This window comes from Paramisgurnus dabryanus, chromosome 5, assembly GCF_030506205.2.
Source record: "Paramisgurnus dabryanus chromosome 5, PD_genome_1.1, whole genome shotgun sequence".
Classification (NCBI taxonomy): Eukaryota; Metazoa; Chordata; class Actinopteri; order Cypriniformes; family Cobitidae; genus Paramisgurnus; species Paramisgurnus dabryanus.
This window is the reverse complement of record NC_133341.1, coordinates 13,811,576-13,827,918: the sequence shown is the minus strand read 5'-3', so window position 1 is coordinate 13,827,918 and position 16,343 is coordinate 13,811,576. Positions and strand designations below refer to the sequence as shown.

General features: G+C 37.1%; 2 protein-coding genes across 2 annotated transcripts; one reads left to right on the top strand and one right to left on the bottom strand.

Moving 5' to 3' along the window:
- Window positions 1-39: 39 nt before the first annotated feature.
- On the bottom strand, window positions 40-2,173 carry LOC135748785 (uncharacterized). The gene is made up of 2 exons (XM_065267068.2): window positions 1,227-2,173; window positions 40-1,121 (listed from the first exon to the last, which is right to left on the bottom strand). Exons 1-2 carry the CDS (start codon window positions 1,882-1,884, stop codon window positions 385-387), a joined length of 1,395 nt encoding a protein of 464 aa, XP_065123140.1. The 5' UTR covers window positions 1,885-2,173; the 3' UTR covers window positions 40-384.
- A 2,591-nt stretch (window positions 2,174-4,764) lies between these two features.
- Window positions 4,765-15,765, top strand: gnb2 (guanine nucleotide binding protein (G protein), beta polypeptide 2). The gene is made up of 10 exons (XM_065266819.2): window positions 4,765-5,584; window positions 9,507-9,616; window positions 10,018-10,056; window positions 10,141-10,247; window positions 11,198-11,261; window positions 11,565-11,727; window positions 11,982-12,048; window positions 12,759-12,960; window positions 14,222-14,438; window positions 14,888-15,765. Exons 2-10 carry the CDS (start codon window positions 9,560-9,562, stop codon window positions 14,992-14,994), a joined length of 1,023 nt encoding a protein of 340 aa, XP_065122891.1. The 5' UTR covers window positions 4,765-5,584; window positions 9,507-9,559; the 3' UTR covers window positions 14,995-15,765.
- Window positions 15,766-16,343: the final 578 nt, after the last annotated feature.

The following is a 16,343-nucleotide window of genomic DNA, read 5'->3' as shown; positions in this document are numbered from 1 at the left end:
TTATTTGAAGATGTTAGGTAAAACTCATTCTGAAGACCAACACATTTGTCAGTTATAGTGAAATTAGTTTTAATGATTTAGTTTAATGACAGCTGGAACTCATTTTAATGTTGTGTAGTGTAAGATGATGCAGGATGAAGTTATACAACATGGAAAACACAAATTATAACAAATAACTTATGGCACATTGTGGATGAAGTATTTTATACACTACAATATAAAAAAGTACATCAAATTCACACAATGAGATAAATATACATTCCTGCTACAATTGTTTAAAACACAGTAATGAACATGTCCAAATGCTTTTTAAAACAAGCTATTAACTTTTAAAAAAAAATAAAAACAAATCAAATATTTCTGTTCAACCTATTGTCAATATTATCAGACAGAATCCAAAGACTGGGAGTTAAGATGTGGCCACACATAGGAGGGCCCGGATGGTGGAAGAGGAAAGGCAGGATGGGCCCCAGAAACATACGTGGGTGAGTGTTTAAGTCTGTGCTTTTTAAGTTGACCCAGTTCTCTAAAGCAGCATCCACACTGTGCACAGCGGTAGGGTCTCTCTCCTGTATGAATGCGTTGGTGTTTATGTAAGCTGTCTAAATGTCGGAAGCGTTTTTCACAATATCTGCAAGGATACGGGCGTTCTCCCGTGTGTATGCGTTGGTGTGTTTTCAAGCAGTAAAATCGCCTGAATCCCCGGCCACAAATGTTGCAGCAGTGAAGTTTATCAGTGCTCTCCGAATTTCCGCTTAGCCCTGGGTCACTCCCTACAGGAGGCATTAAGTTTACCAAAGCATCCCCTTCGCTCTCCTGTATTGCAGGCAAGGAGATTTGTGGCAGCACTTGCACGGATAAACCCACAGCTTGGTCGGATGAAGGAGGCTCTAATGTAAGTGAATCGGGGTCATTTTTGATTTTAACGGTGCCCTGTTTGACATCCTCAGAGTCCTCCATCACATGTATCAGCTCCAGTTCATTAACATTTCCTGCAGGTGTGCTCATTTCAAACTCAAACTTTGTCATGTCAGATGGGTCCTCTGGTGGGTTTTCGGATGAGCCTGAAACTTCTGGCTCCTCGTTTGCCCTCTCAGACTCCATCACTGCCATTGTGTGTCCTGTAAAACAAATAACAGCTCTTATTTGTATGGACAAATAATATTTATACTATAGCAAACAGTGGAATTTGTCAGTGTTTTGCGTAAAAATTTTAAACTCTCAACCTCTTTCTGTGACATTCTCATTGGTGAAGTAAAACGGTGCCTCGGTTTCATCCTCTGGTCTAAGCACTGCAGGGTTATTTTCTGCATGGGCTTGAGAGGTCGTGGGGTCACCTGTGAGTAATGAACTGTTGCCTGCTGTAACGCCTCGCGCCTTTCTTCGGTTGACACATACTCGAGGCCAGTCTGATTGTATCGTGGGTGGGCAGAGGCCAACGCCAGGGGAATTTTTTGCACTGTGCATTCTTCCTGGTGAATTTCTGAAGGTCTTGCGGGATGAATCTCTGCTCTGCGACGAGAAGCCTCCATCCGCAGCGTGTGAGGAAAACAGAAACATTGCATCGTCCGCGTTTGAACGCACACTATTTGATCTGGGCTGATTTTTATTCAGTAGTAAACACTGTTTAATGTTCTTTTCAGCCGCGGTCATGTAATAGCGTACCGCTTTTAGTTCACTCTCAGATATCTCTAGTCTCTCTCGTAAAGTCTGGTTCTCTCGATGCGACTCCACGGCAGCATTACGAGCCGCTGCGAGCTTTATGCCAACAACTCGTGCAGTTTCTTTTAAAACCGTTTCAACTGCGTATCTTACCGCCTGGTCGATGGTGGAGGCGAGTTCACACTTGAGAAAAGAAATGCTGATATCCATACTTAAAGCCATTATTATTATTATTATTTACTGCAATGTTTAACTAGAAATGTAGGTATTTCGCGTTTGTAATCTAACGTTATGTGATCTTAGAAGGAGGAAGAGGTATCTGCTGGTTCAAAATAATCGACTCGGTTAAAATAACTGTAACACGAAAGCGCACAGTTGGCGTTGTTTTTTAAATCATGGCCTCATTTTCATTACTATTTTCTTACGCTACTACGCTACTATTTAAAAGCACTGACTAGACTTATTCCTGTGCAGTGTTTTGGAAATGTCTTAAACTGTCGCATTCTGATGTCATCAGCACCATCGCCGACAAATAATTACGTCCGCAACAGCATGGGATTTGCAGTTCTCACTAAAGTGCCGCAGGGATGACGTATTTTTGTAGGCTAAACCGGAAGTTAAATCGTAACTGGTTCCTTCAAAAAAGCCCATATATTTTTTTCATAGACTTTTAGATTATGGCAAAATAACCTCTGTTAGGCCTTCAAAATACGCCATCCCTGCGGCACTCTGTTGTGTGGCCCATATTTTTTTTAGTTTACTAACAATTAATGATTTAGTTTATTAAATATGGCCTATGCCATTAATGCCTGTTGAAATGTCATACAATCCCAAACGTGTCTTACAAAAATTTGATAAAACCTGATCTTGAGAGGCGTGGAGCTCTGGTACAGCTTATCAGAAAAGAGCTTCTCTTTGAGACAGAGAGGAAGCATGTGCAGAATAAGTGCCTATCTAAAAGCAGATCTAGAATCTGTAAATTCAGTAACAAGAAATACAAAAAATAAAATTAAAGAACAGTGCTGTTACATTTTTACCCAGTTTTAAGGGGACATATTATGAAAATCTGACTTTTAAGTGCAATAATTGGGTCCCCGGTGCTTCCATCAACCTAGAAAAGGTGTAAAAGATCAACGTAGTAACTTAGTTTTAGTAAACCATTCTCTGCAAGCTTGTTAAAAATAGGTCATTGAAATCTGTCTCCCCTTGTGATGTCAGAAGAGGATAGTACCGCCCCTTAATCTGCACTATCCAACCACAGCACTGTCATTTAGTGCAGAGATCAGCTCATTGACATTTAAAAGGACCCAAAATGCCACATTTTTGCTCAATCCTACAAAGTGGCAATTTTAACATGCTATAATAAATTACCTATATGGTATTTTGAGCTAGAACTTCACATACATACTCTGGGGACACCAAAGATTTATTTGACATCTTTAAAAAGTGAAATGTCCCCTTTAAATATGCAACATTCTTCTTTGTTGACTTTATTTACCTTTACACTGCTGAACATTGTTTAATAAAAAAAATACAAGAGAGTTGAATATCAGAGGGAGCATGAAGCAAAAACGCAGATTAATCATGCTAAATTACCTAATTTCAGATTCGGTTTGGTTAAAATCAATCAACCACTGAATTGGCATCCTTGAATAAAAAAAATAATGCCAAGCACATTTGAACAGCAAAAGCTCATTTTAATTTGCTGTAAGAAAGAACAATACCGCCCTCTAGAGGTTACATTTGGAATAACACATTTTTATTCCCAGACTTTACATGCTCTTGTTGGCCAAAAATAATCATTTTTGTCTAATAATTTAAAGCTCTTACTCGCTTTCTCTCAGATCTCTGTAACTCTACAGGTACCGTGTGTAACCATAGAGGAAGAGGAATATTATTACACTGTATCCCTTATCTCATTCATCCTTATTTTTTTTTTGACAGGAAGGGGGCAGCATGACTACAGCTTTTTATACAATTTCTATACATGGATAAGTTTTATTACGTTTGGTAATGAATTTAACTTCCTCATAGTTGAATTTATACATTAATGTAAAATATTGTTTTGTGACCTTTACATAGTTATGAGTGTATATGCATGTTTGTATGCGTTTGGAGGTTTGGAGGCAAGAACAGTCCATGTCCACCCAAGCACATCCTGCAAGCATTGGTCTCTGAAAACGGTGTTGCTGGGCAACCTATTCACAGCTACTACTTGCCTAATGGTAAGCAGGGCAGGTGGACCGTACCATCAGTTCATTTGGTAAGGGGGGATCCTTTTCTTACTGTAGGTTTACTGCATGTGGGACAGTTCACAGTTTCAGACATATAAATTGTAAAGATTGTATAAATTGTAAATTTATAAATAAAACAACCAAGATTTATTTTTCTGATATTCAATAACTAGTGTATTATGAACAACGATCCAGCCTAATATACATTTTACAATGTACAGTAGTATGAAGTAGAATAATCTGTCTGTACCCCTCCCCTAACTTGTAATTATGGCAGGTGTAATTAATTAGGAGTGTGCCCTCCCCTGTGTGTGACAGCTTATATCTCTTGAGAGAAAGTGCGCATAGCATTACTGAGGCCCCCTAAAGTGGAATTCTAATTACGTTTCTAATTAATTAGAGCAAGTGTGAGGACGGTAAACTTCATACTAAGGTGTTTACAGTGAGGCACTAAGGTGACTACAGTAAATCAGGCCATAACGAAAGCATTTTTTAAGAAATCCATTCGAAAATATTGGGCATAATTTGATCATAAAGTTCGTAAAAAATGTCAACTAATTCTTCAAGCGTTTGAACTTTGGGTCACGTGACGCAGAATCTGCGCTCTCTAGGAGCGCGTTCATGTAGGCAGAGTGAGCAGCACAGAGTGGGGGTGGGGGGTGCTGTTGAATGTAACTGTTTTACCAAAGCAGTTTCTTGGTCTTTTCTTATAGATATTTAAATTTATTTACACTAGATATAATTTATACATTTTAAGAAAGAAACTATCTTTCTCTTCCGTGGCATAACTCAAGAGAGTTACATTGTGAAGCTGTGTTCACCCCCCTGAGGCTGTTGTGCCTATTTGGCCGCGGCGGGCTGATCTGCAGTGGTACATTCGCAATAAAATGGGTGTGGTTGAATAGCGAATATGTGATGCTACGTGTTTCTGGTGCAGACCGAATGCTTTCATGTGGGTTTGAGCTGACAGTAAGCACGTTATCTCAATTATTTGGAAATAATTATTTATGCTCAATTCACCCCGCCTTCGATTCTGACACAGGGACATTTGAACTGATGGGTGGGTTACATGCATCTCCGGAGAGATAGCCAAGTCGATTGTGGTTATTTTAATTTGACGGGACAAGGGATCGGCGTCTCGCATTTTATTTCATTTGTTATTTTTGGACGAGAAGGCGACGGTTAAAGCGAAGCGAACCAAACAGGGAAACGCAGAAGGAAGATATAACGTTACTTGGGTGGAAAGATCGAGGCGAATCAGCAAACACATTAATAAAGACAACGACGGACTTATTTTAAACACTTTACTCTATTTGGACCTATTAAACCAGTCACTTGTACGACAGGTCACCTTGCACCGGCGCATAAAGAAGTGTTTAAAAACAGCTGAAATCAGGAATACAGCTGTGAGAAAGGCATCTGTCCTTCTTCTGTAAGCGATCATCCAGAGGACCAAATGGTGGCTCAATACTTCGCGATAATATCGTTTTGATGCGCTTCATACGTAAAAACACGGAGTCGCCGAGGCCTAACCAAAGCCCCAAGAAAGAAGCACCAGGAAAGACCCGACAGTATGCAGTCCTAAGAGTCATCCAAAAGAAAAAATCCCTGTGAATTACTTCCGCCACGCACTACAGCATTCCACTCACTTTACGTGGACATTAAAAGCCAAACGGGAAGATTAACAGGTATTCAACTATTAAATAATATTTATCAGATTGTTGTGATCCAGATAAACATATGGATTAACTCCATCCTCTAGCACAAAGAGGAGTGTACATACACGACTTAGATGTAAATGGTTATTGTCACACCAAATAGTATTTATATGCTGCTTGGAATTTTATTAGTTGGGTTTTGATGTCTAACCTCAGCAGATATTTATTCACAATAAATAAAAAAGACAATATATACATAAATCACATCTGTATGCGAACTGATGCTGGTGTACAGCTGACCGCAGTCTCTGCTTTACTTGTCAAGAGAATGAACAATTTTACTGAATAATAAACGTAACCCCATGTGTGCTCGAGCAACACACATGTCGCACACTTTTTTAAACTGTCCACCAGGTTTAAGTGGGCGGTAGTCACGACCAAAAACGCCTTAAATAGGTTGCGGTTTCTGTGCAAAACGGCATCCGTGGACATATGGTGCTAGTAAATGATGTCCGCAGAATGCAGAGCGCGTGCATGTCATTCACTGATAGGGGTGGGGCCAAGCCTGGCATTTCTCTAGTCCTTTCAAACTTAACAGGTCTAGTTCACAGACTCAACCCGTATAGCGGTATGAAACGTTATTCTCGCGAGTATTGGGACATTTGTGTCGGCAACCGACCGAAAATCATTCTGTATTTTCGCCATATTCTGCGTCACGTTAAAATGTCTATGCGATAGATTATGGAAGTCGCGTGCAACATCCTGTTACATCACGTGCAGCATCTACAGCAGACTATCTTTATGTAAAATAGTCAAAGCAAATATTTAACTTTCGGTCTTGGTATTTTTGTATTTGCTTGTTTGCTTGCCTACTGTGAGGTGGTGTCCTACTACTCTCACTTTAATACTTATCATCCGAGTTCCCCTGCAAATTTATAATGTATGAAGTCACATGCCATGCTGACAGAAATATAACCACATACAGAGACAAAATACAAGACGTTAATAATTGCTGTTTATTTTATAAGACAATTTTAATGAACATTTCATGAGGCCATTTCTAACCATACTTTGTAGATACTGGTCAAAAGCATTATGATGCATTATGGGATGAACACTAACAGCTTTCCCTTTATTCCAAGTGTGCTAAAGACCATAAAGGATGCAGTATGGAACTCAGTATTGTCTGGATCAGTAAATCTCCAACCTTTTTGAGTTTAAGCCCGTGTAGTGTCCACAACAATATTTGAAGATTTGGTAACACTTTACTTGAAGGGATGTTCATAAGACTGACATGACACATGCCATGAACATGAAGGAGATTTTATGCTTGTTTGTGACAAATGTCACTAAGTGTCATTCATTCAATGCAAATATGACATTGTGTGAGATGTCTTTGTTATGACAACTTGACATAAACCAATACATCATAACTTGTCATGACAAATTGACATTACCAAGACAACATAACCGACCACAAATTGAATTTGTTATTAAAATGTCATTAAGTGTTAATACTCTGTCAAATATTTTTATATTAGCATCATGAATATTCTTCAGTTCATAATGTTTTTTTTAAGTTTCCTTCAGGTGTTTATGAAATAAAATCAATCATCCAATAAAAATAATAATTAAAATTGATAAAATTATATTTTATTGCATTTGGAGACTGATTTACCTAAAAAATAAGTAAAAACAGTACAATAATGAGTTAAGCCATGTAACAGCGTTGGGAAAACGATCAATTACATTAAATTAATTAATTAAATGTATTGTTACTTTTCTTCTATGTCAGAAAATTTCAGAACCCTCTGTGTGAGGACGAAAAAGTTTTGTGAGTTGACATTTTTTTATGCATTGTGCTCGTACATAAAGTTAAAGGAACAGTATGTAGGATTGTGGCCAAAACTGGTATTGCAATCACAAAACGTGTGGCTAAAACTGGTACTGCAATCACACAGCTGGTGGCCAATATACCAAACGACAACATAAACATCAGTTGAGGGCTGCAACTCCACTTTTAAAATTCAACTTTTAAATGACAATATCCTGGCCAGACCACTGTTGTGAGTGATATAAGTATTTGAAATGAAAATGATTTCTTAATGTCTAGTGACATTTCAGGGCCATTTAATGATTAGTTGATACAAATTTCTTACATACTGTTCCTTTAAGTATAATCTTTTGACGTGTCTGTTGCATTTTGTTACAGTATTTAAAATTGAAATAGTATTAACACTTATTGACATTTTAAAGTTCAATTTGTACCACTGTAGTTGAGGTCAAGAAAAATATTTGTGATGCTGTTATAAAACTATTTGACCGGGTATTAACACTTAATACAATTTTAATGACAGTTTAATGTATTGTTAACCCCTAAAGATAGGTAGTTTCTTAGGTTTGATCATTATTCTGCTTTGTCATGTTTATGACAGATTTATGACAAGTTATGATGTATTGGTTTATGACATAACAAAGACATCTCAAAAAAAGTAATCTTTGCATTAAAATCGAATGACACTTAATGACAGTTGTCATAAATGTGCATAAAATCTCCTTCATGTTCATGATATGTGTCATGTCATGATTATGAAGGTGTCATGTCAGTCTTATCCACACCTCTTCAAGTAAAGTGTTAACCAATATTTAAAACTGCTTTAGCTTATTTTAAGAATTACGAGTCATCTTAAGGTCCCCTTAGAAGTGTGTTGAGGCCCTTGTAGGCCCAGGCCCCCTGGTTCAGAAACGTTGTTCTAGATTCCTCAAATAATGTTAAGCAATGTATATAAAACCTTTTGTGAAATAAGAGATTATATTATATTACATAATTTCTGCATATTTTTTTATAGTAGGCTGCAATGTAAATATGATGTAAATTATAATGTGTAGTTTGTGTGTCTCTTTTACATTTTACTGTATTCATGGGTGAAGTTCACATGTTTACATATTTCCTCCTTCATCCTTCCCATATTTACTCTTAGTGACACATAACTTAATCACTTTTTTGCTGTCCTTATGTGTATGTGCAAAGAGAGTAAAGGCACTGTAATAAGTATGTGCAGTACTGGGATAATAATCATAGTTTGCGTTCCACAGCTCCCATCAGCATTGGTGATACAGTGTGATTCTAACAGGCAAACATGCAAATTGAAACTGTGTGATTGGTTAATGATTTGCAACATATCTGACTACGAAGAAAAACAAATGCAAAAGTCTATGCAAAATTCAAAATCCAATTTGAATGTGCAGCATTATGTAAAACATGAGATAAAGAACCCCCCATCTTTTATGCACACGCTCACTTTATTTAACATCTATTATAATCTGCTGATCTTGTTTCTGTGTTTGGAACCGCTTTTGAAACAGAAAGCCTATTATATTACAGATTCTTAGCCAGATTAGACCAGATTATATCGTAATGATAATCCAGACCACATCTGCACTCTAATATTATGTTGCAGTGCTGCACACTGTTGCAGATATTTTATTCTATTACATCTGTAAAATATTAGATGTATAATAATATAATAATAGCAGAAAATCATTACATTTACAATGACACTATTTATCATTTTTGCTCAACACTAATACACAAAAAATTTAATAAAATTATTATTATTATTTTTAAAAAAATTGAAAAAGTGAATACATTGCACATTGAGTGAGTTAATGAGTAAGCAGTGTTATGTTTACTTTACTGTGAAAAGCTGTGAAAGCCAGACTAATGTCAGTTTTAAAAGTATGATTTCTATTGATTTTTGATCGACTACATAACATTTTCCTAATGCCTAAAACATAGAGACTAGAATGAAATGGCAAGAACGAAATAAAATGGAATTGTTTCATTATGAAGTTATATTATTATCAATGATGTCACTCTTAAACTCTTTACAGGTTTCAACAAGAACCATTTGGTCTGTAATATTATGCACATGTAATGTTTTCTTAACAGTTGTCTAAGGGAGTGTGAGAGGTCAGAGGGCAAAGGATTAAGGTCATTTCAAGATGAGTGAGCTTGAGCAGCTTCGACAGGAGGCTGAGCAACTAAGGAATCAGATCAGAGTGAGTATTAGTTTACACAGTGGGAACCTTTTGCCAGTCAGTGGGGATACAGCATGAACTATTTTATGACTTTAGGCTAAATTTGCATTCCATGTAAACCCGATGTAACATGATGGTTATGCATTTACTTACGCAACAGACAGGCAAGGACATTAAGGAAGTGATTTCCATGTAAGGACATGTCTTACATACAGTAATGTTGGTATTTTCTTTAAAGTATTATCGGATAGGATGACACCTGCTCGACTCTTTGAGGCTTCAAAGTCAGAAGTTTCACCTTTGTAATAAAACAAAGGGATACCAATTGTGCCCTCTTTGTAGATTCAATTCTAAACCAAATCTTCATCCTAAAAACAGTGCAGCACATTGACTCACATTTGAACATCTTTCCTGTCCCTTAGGATGCCAGGAAAGCATGTGGAGACTCCACACTCGCTCAGGTAAGACATAGCTACACTCCGTATCCAAGTAGGATTTACTTTAGAAATCTGTGGGTTTTCACTCTTTTTTTCTGTGTGTGGTAGATAACAGCAGGACTGGACCCAGTGGGGCGGATACAGATGAGAACGAGGCGCACACTGCGTGGGCATTTGGCAAAAATCTACGCCATGCATTGGGGCACAGACTCCAGGTATTTTTATCCACAACGTTTCCTTAACCAATATACACCCCGTTTTCCACCTATCAGAGAACTAAAAAGATCAAAATTTTGTTAATAGGTTTTGCACCTGTTAAAGGAAAACATCACTGTTTTTCAATATTTTACTATGTTCTTACCTCTACTTAGACAAATGAATACATACCAATCTTTTTTCAATATGTGCACTTTTAATCTTTGTACAGCGCTTTGTGAATGTGTTAGCATTTAGCCTAGCCCCATTCATTCCTATGGCTCCAAACAGGGATGAATTTAGAAGCCACCAAACACTTCCATGTTTTCCCTATTTAAAGACTGTTACATGAGTAGTTACACAAGTAAGTATGGTAGTACAAAATAAAACTCTTGTTTGGAGCCATAGAAATGAATGGGGCTAGGCTAAATGCCAACACATTCACGAAGCGCTGTACAAAGACTGAAAGTGCATGCATTGAAAAAAGATAGGTATGTATTTATTCGTCTTAAGTTGAGGTAAGAACATAGTAAAATATTGAAAAACCCGTGTCGTTTTCCTTTAAAGACACTGAAGATAACACGACACATTTATGCTAACGTTAGCTAATCATCTTCTACTACAGTAGTGTCAAACTGTGAATAAAATGAGGTTTACAATTTTGCATTTAGCAGACGATTAAATCTAAAGTGACAAACTAGACCATTTTGAACCGAAGGTTTTGCTGTGTAACGGAGAAGATATTTATTAAGCTGTAACATTTTTGTTAGATCATTATTGCATGTGTATGTGAAATATCTTGTCACTGGGCTGCTTTGCTTACTGTATTTTATACCAGCAGGACATTTCAAGTTTTATCCAGCTAATATTGCTTGTAGCAAGTTTTTTAGATGACCTGCCTATCCTTCGGTCTTAATTTCGGTCTTTCGTTTTCTCATCAATGACCAAATCTAATTCGATTTCTCCCCAGGCTTCTTGTTAGTGCCTCACAAGATGGAAAACTTATCGTCTGGGACAGTTACACTACAAACAAGGTCTGTAACGCCATCACAATGTTTACATTACACAGCATATTTATTTTGGCAGTTCCGTCTAGTGATGCTAGTTCCTTTAAAGATCTGAATAGATAACTAAAAGCTTTTCGTTTACATAACATAACACGTTTCACCAGGTTGATGGTCCTTGTTACAATTACATTGTAAATGGTTAGCTAAATAGCCAATTAGTTTATAGCTGCTATATTTGTGTTGAAAGTGTCACAGTTATTATCATTAACTGTATGTAAACTTTGTGCATGGTATTGTGGGCAACATTAATGAGATTCATATAAACTTCAGATTCATGCCATCCCATTACGGTCATCATGGGTGATGACATGTTCATATGCACCATCTGGCAACTTTGTGGCCTGTGGCGGACTGGACAACATTTGCTCCATATACAGCTTAAAGACAAGAGAGGGCAATGTGAGAGTCAGCCGAGAACTGGCCAGCCACACTGGTACGATGATCGCACACAAATATTGTTTCAGAATAAAGCAGTGCTTTATTTGCAGTATAGCAGTATGTAGTTTCTGTAAAGCTGCTTTGATAAAAAATGTCTTATGTAAAAACAAATGTATAAACATATTTCTTCTGAACGTAATGTTGGAAATTATTTTGTGTACCTCTGGAAAGGAAGACCATCAGATGGCAGTTCAGTTTCTTCACATCATGCAGTTTTAGGGTGTGACTTCCTTTTTGCTCATTTCCTAGGTTACCTTTCCTGTTGCCGTTTCATCGATGACAATCAGATTATCACCAGTTCAGGAGACACAACCTGGTGTGTTTACCTCAGCCTAAACAAATATATGTAGAGTACTTCTCAGCTGGTTTTTGCCTTAGCAACATTTTAAACTGGAGGTGGTGACCTAATGTTTAGCAAAAAGTCTAAATATTGTTTATAGTGAACGTCAAACACATCTACACATTATATACTAATAACACATCGTAATTGTAGCGAATGATTTTAAAGTCACAATGAAATGGAAGTAGCGATTGTTTGTATTATCTTCCCCGTCTTGACATATATCCAAGTGAAACGGCTTCTGAAATAAGGAAACAGTTAGGGCGGGACATAAATTCGTTGGAAGTTGGGGTCATGTTGCTATTTGCTGCGATGTTTTCCCAGGCCCCGCCCTCTTGCCTTTCCTCATGACCAAAGGTAAATAGAGATTGTTTCGAGGAGGGGAGGAGATTGCCGTTTTTGATTAAAGATTATACCACAATATTCCATAATAAGTTTTTAATTTCAGTTTCATTGTGACTTTTAAGTTGTTGTATTTTGGGTATGAGTATATGACATGTATGCAAAGTTTATATTCTACCAAGTGACAAATAAAATAAGTTTTTTTGTTAATAGGCCTATTGACCTTGCTATCATAACTACCAGTTGAGAGTCACTACTACTAAATCACACACAGCTCATTTTAAATGTGCAATTACAGTACAGTTATTTCAGGAATGGTGTGACCTTGTGTTTGTGTGTTCCAGCGCTCTCTGGGACATAGAGACGGGTCAGCAGACCACCGTGTTCTCGGGTCACAGTGGTGATGTGATGAGTCTGTCATTGGCTCCAGACTCGCGGACCTTCATCTCTGGGGCCTGCGATGCCTCCGTTAAACTGTGGGATATCAGAGACAGCATGTGTAGACAGACGTTTACTGGTCACGAGTCAGACATCAATGCTGCCTGTGTGAGTACAGAAAAACACTCACATTTTCCTTGCTAATAAGAAAGTTTAAGGAGCAGATGATTTGTTTAGCACACTGTAAAAAGTTAAAACATAAAAAAATACTTCAGTTGGTAGCACCTAAAAAATAGATTTTTGTTTTTCAATTTTAAGTGTTTACCAATTAAATTTTTTGTAACAGTTTTTTCACCTCAAAATGATAAAATGTAAATTGACAACTTTTCTTTAAAGGAAAACACCACAGTTTTTTATATTTTACAATGTTCTTACCTCAACTTAGACTAATTCATATTTCCCTATCTTTTTTTCAATGCGTGCACTTAATCTTTGTACAGCGTGCCGTGAATGTGTTAGCATTTAGCCTAGCCCCATTCATTCCTTAGGATTCAAGCAGGGATGAATTTAGAAGCCACCAAACACTTCCATGTTTTCCCTATTTAAAGACTGTTACATGAGTAGTTACATGACTAAGTATGGTGGCACAAAATAAAATGTGTCCATTTTTAAAGCGGATAAAAATTGAGAACAATATTGTATGGCGGAAGAGCACTTAGTTTGCAGCACTTTGACCTCAGCGCGCAGTAACATCATCTCTCCTGAATACTTCCCCTCTCGCTCACACTTGCGTCAATATTACTGCACCCGAGGTCAAAGTGCTGCAAACTAAGTGCTCTTCTGCCATACAATATAGTTCTTATTTTTTATCCGCTTAAGAAAAAAGCGCCACGTTTTATTTTGTGCCACCATACTTACTCGTGTAACTCCTCATGTAACAGTCTTTAAATAGGAAAAACATGAAAGTGTTTGGTGGTTTCTAAATTTATCCGTTTGGATCCTAAGGAATGAACGTGGCTAGGCTAAATGCTAACGCATTCACGACATGCTGTACTAAGATTAAGTTGAGTTGAGGTAAGAACATAGTAAAATATTGAAAAACGGTGGTGTTTTCCTTTAAGTGTTATTAAAGTAATATTTCTAAATAGATACTTTCACTTTTTACTGTGCAAAAAAAAAACACGACAAAATCCTGCTTATTACTTGGCTACTGGCAAGTAAGTTATGGTGACACAACATATTTTTTAAGGACATATTTATTAGTTACTTTTAGGTAATGGATTTAAATAACGCTGGTAAACCTGGATGGGCTATTTAATATCACCTAATATCAACACGTGCAGTGTTCATCTGACCACTGAATGGTGGTTTCTGACATCTCAGACTGAAAGTGTATCTCATTTTCTCATCACTTATTATTTCCTGTTAGTTCTTTCCCAGCGGCAGTGCATTTGCAACAGGGTCAGATGACGCCACCTGCAGGCTGTTTGACCTGCGTGCAGATCAGGAGCTGTGTTTGTACTCTCACGATAACATCATCTGTGGCATCACCTCTGTGGCCTTCTCTCGTTCCGGCCGCCTGTTGCTCGCCGGCTACGACGACTTCAATTGCAACATCTGGGATGCTTTGAAGGGAGAACGAGCAGGTGAACTCACTGGTGTTATTACACATACACTTTAAAAATAAAGGTGCTACAAAACAGCAGTGCCATAGAAGAACTGTTTTTGGTTAAGTCAAAAGTGCTTAAAAAACATTTCTTACCTTTTAGTACTAACCTTAATCTATTAAACACAACAGAAAAACTAGTTTGACTTCCAATAAGGGTTTTTTAAGAGCGTAAACGAACAAAGCTTAACAACCAGAATGAATTGTTGCGTTGTGATGCTCGTTTGTAGTATACACTGAAAAAATATATTAATTTGCATTTTTGCCATGAATATGACTAGTTTTTGACAGTTTTATTAAAATGTAATTAATTGTTGAGGTCTGCGTGATGGGGCACCCACAGAGTAGCTGTCAGATTTAGATACTGGGGCCTCAGTTGGCCTTGTTTGGACATAACTGACAGCTTGTCTCTTTTTACATTTTTTCCAGGAGTGCTAGCTGGACATGACAATCGTGTGAGCTGTCTTGGGGTGACAGATGATGGCATGGCTGTGTGTACAGGTTCCTGGGACAGTTTCCTCAAAATCTGGAACTGACCACACACTCAGCTCACATCTTACACGTCATTCACCCATTATTGACATTGTATGCACACTATGTACTTTACTGTACATGCAGTATGAAGTACACGTATATACACAGACACAAATGCTTGACAAATACAAGAACTGTACATACTATATATATAATGGCATTATGGACCACAAGTTTTAAACAGGAATGTTTACACGCACACACTTTTTCCTTTTAAGGTTTGCTGGATATATACAGGACACAGTGACTCACAAATTAACAAGTGCATTTGGAAGAATGCGTGTTGAGTGAGACTCAGATGTGTGTAGTTTGAGAGTACAATCACAAAATTATTTGACACACATTTTTTACATACTTTTAAGATTGTTAAAAACCAACTTTCTTTCTTGACCATTTCTGGAATGAACCAGTTTACTTGAGCTCTAATTGATGCAATGAGCTCAATTTAAGACTTTTCATTTTATTTTCAGTCCTGGTCATTTTGTCATCTGCACTCAAAAATAAGACTTCAGCACTGATAATAGTCGAATCACAACGAGTATGAGATGAAAGCTCAGAATAAGGCCAGACAGGCTTCCCACCAAGAAAAGTCCCACTCCATGTAGTTTGTTTTTATAGATGCATATGCAGGCATTATACAGTATATATATATATATATACATGATGTGTTTTTGTTTTCAATTTATGTTTCTATTTGACATTTTTAAAGCTTATTTTATTCATGTTTCATGTGTGCCACACCCTAAGAATAAAGAAAACTAAAGAAATAAAAAGCTGGTGTCACTAAATATTTGATAACAAAAAGTGGATACTGAGGCTAAAGGCCATGCAAATCATGCTGCTTATATGTTTCCCAGATGATTTCCTCATAATATCCGGTAACACTTTACAATAAGGTCGTTTTGGTAAATGTTAGTAAATGTATTGACTAACACGAACAAACAATGAAATTTTTTTTTAGCATATATTCTTCTTAATGTTAACTAACGTCAATACAGTTATTCATGTTAGTTCATACATAGACATTAAACTATGATTAATATATATAGTACTGTATGGGGTGGTTTCCCGGACAGGGATTATCTTAAGCCAGGACTAGAGCTGTCTTAATATAACTAGTTTTAACAGACATGCCTTACTAAAACAGTACTTGTTTGAATTTTAAAGCAAAACAAAAGGCACTGATGTATTTTAAGATATGTCAGTTTAAGTTGTTTTCAGTTTGGACAGCTCTTACATTTATTTTAGTGTAGGATCTGTCTAATCCCTGTCCGGGAAACTGCCCCTATAAGTAATGTTCATCGACAGTTCATGTTAGCTAATGCATTAACTTATTGTTAACAAATACAAC